The sequence below is a fragment of the Crocuta crocuta genome, unplaced genomic scaffold, assembly GCF_008692635.1.
Source record: "Crocuta crocuta isolate KB4526 unplaced genomic scaffold, BGI_CrCroc_1.0 scaffold253, whole genome shotgun sequence".
Lineage (NCBI taxonomy): Eukaryota > Metazoa > Chordata > Mammalia > Carnivora > Hyaenidae > Crocuta > Crocuta crocuta.
Genome location: NW_027529451.1, coordinates 3,773,342 through 3,786,360, shown reverse-complemented (window position 1 = coordinate 3,786,360; position 13,019 = coordinate 3,773,342). Strand labels below are relative to the sequence as shown.

At 41.5% G+C, this 13,019-nt stretch overlaps 1 protein-coding gene across 6 annotated transcripts in view; it reads right to left on the bottom strand.

Moving 5' to 3' along the window:
• Window positions 1-1,828: 1,828 nt before the first annotated feature.
• Window positions 1,829-13,019, bottom strand: part of LRRC3B (leucine rich repeat containing 3B) — a 294,459-nt gene continuing 283,268 nt past the window's right edge. For all 6 annotated transcript variants that reach the window (XM_077760699.1, XM_077760697.1, XM_077760695.1 and 3 more), the window contains one exon: window positions 1,829-3,084. In XM_077760699.1, coding sequence (XP_077616825.1) covers window positions 2,141-2,920 — 780 coding nt within the window. In that variant the 5' untranslated portion in view covers window positions 2,921-3,084 and the 3' untranslated portion in view covers window positions 1,829-2,140. The remainder of the gene's footprint in view (window positions 3,085-13,019) is intronic.

The window sequence follows — 13,019 nt, the reverse complement described above, 5'->3', positions numbered from 1 at the left end:
AACCCAGTTAGCAAAAGCAGACAGTTTGGCTTTGTTCTCACTGGGATGCAGAAGTACTAGGGCCCATATTCTGAATTTCACATCTCAGACTTGTGGACTAGGTCTTGCATTTTTTTTCTTGTAAGGCTAGGATGGGTGTTACAATCCCATTGCCCTGGTGTACCAGTGTAGCCTTGCCACATGGCTCTGAATGCTCTACTATAGGTATCGGAGTGGCTGACCCTCATGAGCCATCAGGAACTTCTTAAGAGACTACTGATATGGATAGGAACTGTTCTGCTTTCCAAGGGCAGAAATGAGATTCCTGGAGGCCCAAAGTTAACCTAATGTGGGTTGGAGAAGGCTCCGTGGGTCAAAATTGCAAAGTATTCAACCTTCCTGCTTAAGCCCCACAAAAAGTTACTGTTGCTCATTACTTTGTTAATGAGACCATCACTTAGGAATCTGCAAGCCTCTTGGTCTGGGGCAGCAGCAACTTCAGCAGTAAAATGAATGACTGCAAAGCAATGCAGTCTAGTGTGTAAGAGGTTCATCAGTTCTAAAATTGACTGACTGGATTTCAGTATCCGCTGTACTTCTTATAAGTCCTAGGATTCTGAACTAATTACTTACACTCTTGTATCTCTGATATCTCATGCAGAAAAGACTATCTCATAGGATAATTGGGAAGATTAATCAATACAACCCAATGAAAGTACTTGTTGCGTTGTTGTGAGCGTTCCATAAATTCTATTAGTCATTCTTATCCCGAGCCCGGAATTGAGATCCTCATGATAGGGGAGGATCAGCTTTGTCTCTCACTTCTCCCTTACATAGATTCCTTCATCCCAAATACCACCCGACATTTTTGCCTCTTTGGTCCCCTGCTTCATCTACCTTCCAATATAGGTATCGCCATCTGATGAGATCCCACCCAAGTTCCAAGAGTTATCTGTAACGGTGCCTTAAAACCCAAACCCAAACCCAACCTAAACCCACAATTCTCTACTCCAAGAACTGAATGAGATTTCTCCTATCTCAGAATGGTTTCAGGGACACAATATCTTGACATACAGGGACACACATCTGTCAAAACATATGGAACTTGTACACTTAACATGGCCAATTTTTTAGCATGTAATTTGTATGTCTCCAAACCATCCCAGTAGGAACAGAACAAGAACGTCTCTGCCTTTAGAGAGAGGAACACTTGGTTCAAGTTCAAGTTCTAATACTTTCTACCTGATTCTACTTCATTGGACTCCATTCACCTGTACTTTCCTCTTATGTAAACGGGGCAGCTGTCACGTTCTTCTTTTACATTGAAGGGTTAGAGGCCTAATAACAGTATATAAATGCCTCGTACACAGTTGATGCTACAGTACAGTATCCTACAGTATCCTTTCCTATTTCTGTGTTTGTCACATACACCTGCCCACCAAAGTGATCTTAAGCACAGAATATGTGCTGTCCATTTTGTCTCCATGTATCTAGCATAGAGTAAATGTAGAGTGTTTAGCTATATATAATATAATATAATATAGTTAATATAACATCTTAACACACCAACATTTTGATAGCAAACACCTAGCGGCACCCAGCTGGAGCCTCTGCAGGATGCCACACTGTGCATTACCCCTCGGATTTGCTAAAGCTCAGTATTTTAAAGTCTGACAGATACTCTCCTTGGTCGATCATTCCACTATGGCTCCCCTGTGTACAGCAGGGCTTAATATCACATCTTTCATTATGGTAGTTCTTTAGGTTAATAAGGCTTGTCGATTTCTCTTGAACGAAAGGGAATGGCTGTACTGTTTTCTGGACCAATAAGTCACTCTGTTTTCCATGGTTCAAAGTTAAGCTTTTATTTGGTTTTAAATTAAAAAAATAAATTTCATTATTAAATAGTGAGATGGATCTAACTTATGTTCAGATAGTAGCTTACTCAGGAGTATACCACTGGGGGTACAATTAAGGGGCGGGACACCTAAACTAAAATTCTTTTTTATGTTGTCACGTTTGTTAAAAGTTCAACAGTGGCATAATTCCAAAGAAAGGGAGATACAAAGTTTTAGATGTTTACAATGGATGGGAGAAGTAAACCACTTATTCTATTGCAACTGCAAACGAATTTCTTTCTCAGTGCCAGTCTGTTCGGACGCTATACCACAGTGCTAATGTCATCGGGCTCGTCAGCTTTCTTCTGCCTGCTGGGCAGGGATTTCAAGTATTCAAGGTGTCTCCGGGCATCCTCCTGATTCTGCCTCACGTAATACACCACATATGAGATCACCATGGTGAACCAGCCAAACATGGTGACCAGCATGGCGTAATCGGTAGTCTTTTTGGGGAGATTACAAAGGTCGGCATCGTTGGCAGCATTGAGGAACGGCCTCCCGGCGTGCTCATCCAACACAGAAGTCTTACAGATCACATTGTGGGCTGTCTCGTGGTTGGATGCCATGCTCCTCAGAACTTGCTGGAGAGTACAGTCGCAGTGCCAGGGGTTGTTGGCGATTCTGGCCCTGGCCTTCAGGTTATTGAAGGCATTTTTGTGCACGCTTTGAATCCGGTTGTCAGACAAGTCCAGAGTCTGCAAAGTTTCAGCCACTCCTTTGAAGGCGTGCTCGTCGATAAACTCAATGCCGTTTTTGGACAGGTTGAGAACTCTTAGTTGATGGAGGTCCTTAAAAATCTCATTGGGGATAGATGTGATCTGATTGGAGTCCAGATACAGTAAGACTGTTTCAGGAGGCAGATCCCTAGGTATTTCCTTGAGATTCGCATTGCTACAGGTGACATTTAAACCCCCGGAGGAAGAACAGAGACAGCCCTTGGGACACATACTGGCAGAATGAAAGCACAGTATCATAAGAACAAAACTTTGTAGGAGGAGACACATGGAGAGGGAACGGGTTAACCACAGGTCTACCAGATTCATGCTGGAATGTCAGCATAATCACAAACCCATTCCTCATTCACTCCAACAAGCAAGCGTGGCAACGGGTCCAGCCTTGTCCACACTGCTGATCTTTTCCTTGCTTGCTTCAAAAGGTTGCAGCTAACACATGTGTCTCTTCATTATTCCTGTCCTTGCCTGGGCACCTAAAGGAAAGGGAAGCAGAGGCAAATTAGCTTTTTTTTTTTTTTTTTTTTTAACAGAGAGCGGTACGTTGCAATTAAAAGTGCTCCCAGGTGTCTGGCATTCTATGTGGGCAGGAGAGGTAATTTCCATCGGCACTGCTGGGAGTTGTCTTCAAATGGGAGTCTCCTGCTCAAATCCCAGGTGCTCGGGGAAAGGACGGTCAATAAATGACAACATTTCCGAATTATGTTGCCTTGTTCTCAGTTGTGCAGAATTACAGCCAACAGTCTAGAATCCTGTCGTCTCTATGAGTCCTCTCAACATCCCGAACCCCTTCTAAATAAGATAGCAATAGAATTTAATTATGCCTTTCCCCCTTTCTACAGGAGCAGATGCATTAATGCAGCTTAGACCTGCTCTTGAGCAGCAGTGAGAAATAATACTGATATTTCATGGTTAATGACCACAGATAGCAATAACTGTCTTGGCTCCTGAATGGATATCCAATTGGAATATTTTCTCCAAAGAAACGTCTTGCTTGAATTAAGAAATGAATAAATGCACTCCAACCTTTACAACAAAATGTTGCTAGGGACTGATAGAACAGAATCCCCAAAAGGGTTGTTGTCACCCTGATTCTGTTTTCTAAACAACCTATCCCATTCCCAATACATCTTCAAATATGACACAGACCTCCAAGATTTTTTTAAAATATAAGATAAGGATTAAAAAATATTGGCCTCTAAGACTTCCCCAATAGCTTATTGTTTTTTTCCCAGTCATATATATGTATATATTATTGTTGAAATACATATACATAATAAATTATATATATACAATAAATATACAGTAAAACCTTGGATTGCGAGTAACTTGCTCTCTGAGTGTTCTGCAAGAAAAACATTTCTAATACATTTTAACTTGACAAACGAGTGATGTCTTGCAATTCCGGTGGTACATGATGCCAAATGTCACATGATCACAACTGAGCCAATAGCTCTTGAAATTGACTTTGATATACAAGTGATTTGGATTACATGTATGTTTCTGGAATGAATTATACTTGAAAACCAAGGTTTTACAGTATATATATACATATATACATATATATGTAAATATATATATATGTAAATATATATAAATACTGTTGGAAGGGGCTTCTGAAATGGCAAAAGTTAAGCAATATAAGTAAGGATATAAGCTTACTCAGAAACAGAAATGAGAATATAAGTGAACCCTCAAAACTACTTTCTCATATAGACAGGACAGGTATCTTTGGGACCAATTCACAGAGGCAGCGAGTGGATTTTGGAGAGATTATGTGATTTCCCCAAGATTACAGCTTGTAGGTGGTAGAGACAGGACTCATGCCAACGGCTCTATTCTGACTTATTAATCTCCTAACTTATTAATCTCTCTACTACCCTTACAACTCTCTCCCAACATTATCTGCCCTCTAAGAACAGTTGGGATCAAGGGAGCATTGCTTGTTGTGATTTCTGATGCTGTTACGTTGAAGCTCAATCCCAAATTCAGTACCCCATGGAGTTTGATGGAGCTCCATGTGTGATTTCAGAGGGTCCTCTCAGGATGGGAGAAACAAGGAGAATATTCATTTCTCTTACCACAGTGAGTAATAAATGATTTTCTGCATGAGCAACAAATGACTCTCTGCAAACTTATCTTTTCTAAAGATCCCAGATGGATAAATACAGGGGGAAATGACTCCAAATGTTACCAAACTCACAGAAGAGAAGATTAATGTGAGCTGAAAACATAATGAACGGAGTTGTTAATCATGGAAAAAATGAGATTAGCACTAGCAGAGTGGAGTGGATGTGTTTTTGGAATCCTGAGTCCCTTAAATGCCAGCGAATGCTAAAGAAGGACCTCTAGGCTTACCGAGCCATCCGTCAATAGCTCGTTTCATTTGCAGTGAGTTTCCCTTCCTTCCATGTTTTCCTTCAAAACTGCATTGCATGACATTTGGGGACTCTAGTGATTGTCCAGATGGGAGAGAAAATAAGCAGTCATGGAGGGGAGGGCACTCAGAGAGAAAGGGGGGTGGCAGAAGGATAAGGCAAAGGATGTTAGGAGGAGAGCATAGGAATACAGGAGATGGGGGACACGGTGTGATTAGAGAGCATAAAGAGTCTATGAAATCAACCAACTCCCATCAACTAAGAATGTACCACCAGCCTAAATCCTGCTGAAAGGTGGCAAGGCTCCCCTGGCCGACCCTCCACATCTCTCCAGAGACTGATTAGGAGTCTACCTGAAGAGAAGTGTTCCCCAAGTTAAACCATTAGTTCCATGAGGGCAGAAGCTTGTTTCCGCCCCATGGAGAAACAATAGCAAACAGTAAAAAGGTCAAGAGTACAATTAAAAAGTACACGGTGTTTAATCCTTATTAGCAATGTGCTCCTGGGCAAGTTATTTAACCTCTCTAAGCCTTATTTTCCCATCTTTGAATAGAAATGATAAAAAAACACAATTAACAAACTTTGAGAATTATACAATATAATCCACATACAGCATTTATCCCACTATCTAGTAAGTAGTAAGAGCTCAATACTTGTTGGCTACAGTTACTGTTATTATCCCAGATACATTCTCAAATGCTAGCATAGTGCTCGGCATATAGTAAGGGCTAAAGATACATCTATTGTATGAATGATTCAATAAAATATTGAAGCTGTGCTTTTTCTTCCCTATGGTAATTATNCCTAAGCGAAAGTCGGACGCTTAACCGACTAAGCCACCCAGGCACCCCAATTATTTTTATTTTTAATATAAACATTGGCTCTTCCAATGTCTATTGGTTTTACATGTCAACATGGTGGTCTTTGGAAAAATCATGAGTGCAGGCTCCTAGCTGATGAAAGGAAGAATGGAGCTTTTTTCAGTAGGCTCCTTGAGACTTAATCTTGGTTTCTCAGATTGAGTCCAATGGTCATGGTAACAGAAAATGGTTTCAATGATCAGTCCAATGGTCATGGTAACAGACAAGAAATGATGAGGACACATCTTGAGTTCTCAACAGCAGAGTGCAATACCTCTTAAGATGGAATCTAGATGGTTTCACCTTGAAATGGTCCACCTATACTTGAATAGAATGCCTGTTAGGAATACAAATACAGAGTATCTCTTGCATTCAGAGAGGCTGGGCTCAAACTAAGTATTTCATTTTCTCCCCATGATGTTTGAGAAAAGGGAAACAAAAGCTTTGCGACTGGATAGATTACTGGGCTGCTATGACTCAGCCTCTAGAGCTTCCACGCTCAGCCAAGACAAAGTGAGAAGAGATGCAAGAAGTAGAGAACTGAGCCCTTGGATGTCTAGGAAGCAGACAGCAGGGGCCAGAGTTATTGAGTCAAGGTCATCTTCAGCAGGGAAGATGGAAGAATGAACTCTCCACGCTATTATGCTGAATTACTATTTTCCAAATCCAGCTTGACACTGTCTTAAATTGCTGGATAAGTCAAGAGAGGTTCTTGGAAAAGGAAGACATGGAAGATGCACCTCACAATAAAAAACTAAGTATTTTTCTGACATCAGCTACCACCCAGAATAGTACAAAGCTTAAGAGCTGCTCAACAACCTAAAACTCCCTCCTGCTCTATTTCCAGGCAGGTCTATCCAAATATGCGAAGTAGCAAACACAATATCCTGCTAGAAAAAATAGAGTGCCTCCTTTCTAACTTTGGGCTGAGTATGTAGAACACAGAGAAGGGCTGGGGTCACACTGGTGATGGCAAGAATAGAAGCAGCATCACTGCCTGGCTCCTGATAAGGAACAAGATCCAATAAAGGGACAAAGCAAATTAAACAGGGTCTTTTCTACCTCTTGACTCCCCTCTGCATTTCTCAACTCATTACACTACTCTAACCTCATTCCCTTCAAATACGTCTGGGGCAGTCAGGAAATTACAGTGGTTTTGGATGTGGTATTTAGGTATGAGCTGTGCTCCCAAAGGGGGCCATTTTATCTCTAGATCCATGCCTTGCTCACAGTTCCCTGTCACCCAGGTTTCCGAGGTACAACAGTTAATGGCTGGATTGGGTGGCAACTATCAAATGTTGTCTCCAGATGGAAAAAAAGTGCATTTAGTAGACTGCCTGAGAAGAGAGATCTTTCTGTGGTTGATTAACAACTCTATCTTGCTTCCGGTTCCTTTCTTTTCATCATTAGGGGACAGATACTCAGGGACACTCAGGGCTTCTAACCCAAAGCTTTCCTTAACCCTTCTGAGATAAATGAGCACACCAATTCGAGAAGAAATACCAGACACACCGATTTCTCCGGTTACATTCGATGTAACTCTGCTACCAACAAGGATTTGATTAAAAAGCACAATACAGCAACACAGGAAGGCCCTTTGATTTGGGAGATAAAATTCATATTAATGAAAAAATTTTTAAAACTTCATAAGTTTAAGTAGCTAAAATTAAAACTTCTGTAGGGCAAAAAGTAAGACCATACACAAGGGCAAAACGTAAGACCATACACAAAATGAAAGGACAGACGCTAAAATAAAGGGTTGATTTTTTAAATATGCAAGACATTCTGACCAAGGGATAAGAAGCTGATCCAAGAGAAAAATAGGACAAGAAAACAGTATATACAAATGACCAAAAAGATCATACGAAAAGATCCTTGATTTCACTGAGACCAAAATAAATTCAAGTGAAAGTACCTAACATCTTGGTTAAAATTAGAAGAAATATCCAGTGTCAGTGAAAGTGTAAAGAACAAAGCATTCTCAAACACTTGATGAGGGGCACTCTTTTTGTACAAACAACTTAGGAATATCTATTCAGATTTTAAAACATGAGAACAAATTAGACAGACTTGTACCGATGGAAAGATCTCCAAAGATGACCTCAAAAGGCAGCTAGGACAAAGAGGTTCTTACAGTATCCTCCTGTTTGTGTAAAGTTTTAAAAGGGGAACCTGAATATGCAGCTATAGGTACATAACTTATATGTTTACATATGCATAGTTCACTTCTGAAAGGATCTGTATGAAAGGAAATGTATAAGAAACTATTGATAACGGTTAACTGAGGAGCGGAACTCAGGGGCTGACGCGGGAGAGGAAAAGGGCTGTCTTTTTATTTCATACCCTTCTGATGGATTTAACTTTTTATGGTATAAGGATGTTTTCGTTTGTTTTTATTCATATAACACTTAAAACAATCTAATGCAAAAGGACCAGGGATTAACTGAAAAACCAAGCTGAACATAATGTCTCAGAAGACAACTTTTGAGCGCGATGAAACGCTTGGACACTGGTGGCCAAGAGGGTTGGGTAAATGATGAGACAATAAAATTTAAAAAGCTGAATGTGTTTCAACAACGAGACTGAAAACGCCAAGGGACGATGGTGAGAACTTCAACTTATAACCTGCTTCATCCCCGGGAGCCAAACCTCAGCCTCGATAACAATGGTCCCAACTCAGCCAGATCAATGACTGCCAGCTTCCCTAATCTTCCCTCCTACTTCCAATCTAGGGTTAACCAGGGAGAGCCAAATCCGCTCCCCTAAGCAACCACATAAGAGGCTCTGGTTCTAGTTAGCTTGCTTCCAGCTACCCCATGCCAAGAGCCACCAATCAAGGCACATCTGAAGCCTTTCATTTTTCCCACTATAAAGCTTTTACACTCCCCTGCCTCCCTGTGAGTGCCTGCCAAATGCGAGGGATGGGGACTGGCTCCCTTGCTACAGAACGCTTGGGAAAAATGGCCTCCACTTGTTCTCATTTGGGTAGTTTTCATTTACTTCCACAAAGACTACAGTTTGAGTATGTGACATTTTCAATGTAATATTTCCAAAATTAGCTTTGTAACCTATTATAGAAATTAAATTGGGATTTCTTTACATGCTCAGGTTTTCCATTAGCTAAGTATTAGTTGCATAAAATAGCAATGTGTATAATTCCTGGCCAAAAAATTAGGGACAGTTGGGATCTGAATAATTCAGGTGAATGACCTCTACAGATAATTTTGAGATCATGTTCATAGATAGGACACCTTAATGCACATCTTTAGCATTGAGCTCTGCCATGAACTTTAGTTCTGCATTTCCATTCACAACCACCTATCACCGAAAAGATTCCACCGGGCTTCAAACTGGGCATCCTTAAAAGTAAACTCATATTCACCCTTTATCCCCACCCAATTACCTTCTACCATAAACCGTCTATTCTTCCCTCCTGATTTCTTGGGAACAGTTTCCATTTTCATTCCCCCTGCCCTCTCTCTTGTGCTTTGTGTCCCCCTTGCCTCTTTCCTGTTCAAACTTCTAACCTCTTGCTCCGAAAGGAAGCCAAAGCCTCTTTCCTGGCCTGCCTGTGTGCAGCTTCCATTCTCCTTCTAATGTCAGGTTCAAGTAACACTCTGGCCATGAATTTCTACTGGTCAAAAAGCTTTAGGGGCGCCTGGGTGGCTCAGTCGGTTAAGCATCCGACTTTGGCTCAGATCATGATCTCACAGTTCGTGGGTTCGAGCACCACATGGGGCTCCGTGCTGACAGCTCAGAGCCTGGAGCCTGTTTCAGATTCTGTGTCTCTCTCTCTCTCTGCCCCTCCCCCACTCATGCTCTGTCTCCTCTGTTTCAAAAATAAATAAAAAAAAAAAGTTAAAAAAAGCTTTAATGACCCCCTGTTGTTTATAACAATCCTCCTTTTCCAATCCTAGGTACCACCATACTTACTCACACAGACACAGAAACCTGAGCTCAGTAAACAGAGCTCCACAGTTAGAAAGCTGATGATGAACAGCACTTCCTTCCACAAGAATGAGATTTATCAGAAGTTATCCCAACCAAAGACCTCCACAGCTTGGAATCGCTTTCCTGGTTTCAAATCCGATGATAAAGATCTGGTCCAGGAGTCATTTAGGTGGCTTTTTATAACAAGCCACTATCATTATTTAGTTGAGGATATGAACTGATAAGGTCAACAGATACAGGAGGAATTGAGGATCCTTATATTTAGAAGGAGTTTAATTTGCTTGCAGACCCATAATTGTTTAACTCAGGGAGCTCTTGAAATCTCAAAACTCTGGCTTCTGCAATTGAGGATATCAGTTTATTTTTGCTACCAGACCATGAGCTTTCAGAGGGTAGGGGCCAATATCTTACTCATTTTTACATTCTTGCATCGCCCATAGTAAGAATTTAATAAATATTTATTGAAATGAATTAGGATCCATCCTCATTTCATCATAAAACAGCTACTGTTCACTTGGCATTTATTACATGCCAGGTATTTATTAAGTGATGAACTCCTCTAACATGAGTAACGGTTGGTGAAATTGAAGTTCTCACTAGGTCCCTGGTCAAACGGATATAGAATTCCAAAGCGAGAGGTCAAGGTGCCATGTGAAGGTTGAGTGGCATGTTCTGTGAATCTCCTTGCCCATTTTGAGGGAAAAAGTGTCAAGAGGCATCTATCTTGTCACTTCCCCAAAGAGAGGAGAGAGTTATTAATAGGATTCCTGGAGCTGGGGTGGAGGTGCAGAATGCCCTAGAACAAGGTTGACCCATTGTTTGGTGGTAGCTTTGGGTAATGTTTTGATGGTGGGGTGAGTCTGCACTCCCAGAGTTGTCAGACAAAGGATAGAAAACTACTTCCTATAGGGCAGATATGGCTGCCTGAGGGAAAGAAATCCTCAGTGAGAAGTATCTTGGGTCCTTTCTCACAGTCCCATAGGATTCCTTGATAGGGCAGAGGGGCCTGAACAACAAGAAACTGAAGGGTAGATGCTTAGGTTTCGGGAAAGTAGCCATCTGGAATATATCCACCACAGGGGCTAGGGGAGCCATATTTTTGGGTAGGGGGCATGAATGAACCCCAGAAAGAAGCACAAAGCCTATCTCATTCTACCTTCCAATGTACCTCTGAGCAGGGCAGCTGAAACCCAGTTATGCTGATGGCCTGGGGTGGGGTGAAAGGGCAGAGAGGAGAAATCGAGCTACCCACCACACCTTCTTTCCCTTTCCTTTATGTCTGAAACAAAGAAGAGGGGAGAACAGTTGAATATTAGATGAAATTCAGAGTACTGGTAATCTCTTGAACTAAACACTTACATAATTATGTTCAATTTTTACTTTGGCTTAAGTTAATTGAGTTTGTGACTTAAGGAAATGGTAGGACAATCTACTACCGGAGGTTGGCACAGAGTCATGGGGCTGACTGATGTGTTGCATCCAGGGACTAGAGGAAGATGATCACTTGCACAGAATAGAGATGAAAGGGATGGTGGAAACAAAAAGTAAGTTGCCTTCTATTCTGGTTACACACCTGTCACCTTGCAAAATCCTCAGGACAATCCTGAAAGGTAGCAATTATGACCCTTGCACAGATGAGCAAATTGAGGCATAAAGTGGTGACAAAACTTGTCCACTTGGTATAGATGCTGAGTAAAAGAGGCACAAATTGAACTTAAGTCCTTCGGCTTCCTGAGCTTGTGTAGTGACACATGGCAGCACATACATCTTTACAGAGGAGCTACTGTAATTACTTTCCTCCTTCTCAAGTGATTCTGCTAAGGTGAGGAGCAAGAGCCATGATGGATTTCACAGTGCTGAAAAGGAAGACTAGCAGGATAGGAAGAGGGAGGGAGAAAAGCTGACATGTGCTTCTGAAAAAGTTTGGACCATGTCTATCCAGAGAGCACCACTCTGGTATGGTGATTACTTTGAGCTGAAGACAATCAAGCCCAAAAAACTGAGGAAGAGCTTTCTACCTCCCCCTTAACTGCCTCTAGGAATTCAGACAGAGGGCCCAGTTCAGGAAGAGAGCTACCACCGGAGGTAACTACACAGAGGATGGGCTAGAGAATGGCTGGAGGTCTGCAGGGCCTGTTTGTTCAGATTCCTTTCCATGTCCCACTGTGTCTGCGTGGCACCACAGACAACTGTTTACTAACCATTTGGTCTCCCCATCTTTCTCTGAATTGTCTTCCCTCCTTTGAAGCCTCAGACTCCCACCCCCTCCACCTTAGCTCAGAATGGCATGCACACCTCAACTGCCAGTCAGGGAGACTCCCTTTGTCTTTGTGGGGCTCCCTGTGTGTAATTAAATTTGGTTTTTTCCCATTAACCTGTCTTATGTCAATTTAATTAACAGACCAGCCAAACAAACTTCGAGATGTGGAGAAAATAATTTCCTCCCTTATACTTCTAAACCAAAAGTTCTAAAATGACACATCTGCCTTACGTTTGGGAACTACATTACATTAGATGCCTGCAGGGCAAGTCCATGGATATGCTCTCATTTAATTATCTTTAAACAGCCTTTTTAGGTAAACATGATACTCATCATCGGTCCTATTTTAGCACAGTAGAGGAACTCACTGTATGGAGACTGCTTAAAGTCACCTACTGGTCAGCAGAAGGACAGAACTTGGATCCTAGATGTCACACAGACTAGATTCCACTCAACACTCATTGGTTCACAGATCTCTTCTACTGGTCACCTTTTGATATGGAGAGTCTGCAAATACAAGTACCGAGTTCCAAATGGCAAATTAGTCCTCTGTTGACTACTTTCTACAGACTTTGGGAAAGTCAACAATGAGAAGAGAAACTCCTTTTCATGCAAGAGTCGTTTAAGGAACTACATTCAAAACGACATATCAAAACGACATGCTGTCCACCTGTCCCAAATCTTGGTCAGTTTAGGCACTGTTTTTCCTCTTTTGAAACCTATTTCACAAAATAATTCTTTAAGCAAACCCTCAACTTACTGGGGAAAGAAACAACTCTCATGAATACATTGCCTCCTTTCTACATGATCTAATGCCCATAGGTCTCCAGAGTGGATTGAAAAATTCTTCCCATCCGTAAACTCGCTGCAAAACCAAAGATATACATAAACCAAATCTACTTTTTTTTGGATCTACTATCTTTCTCTGTGGCACTAAACACAGAATAAAGATAAGACTATGT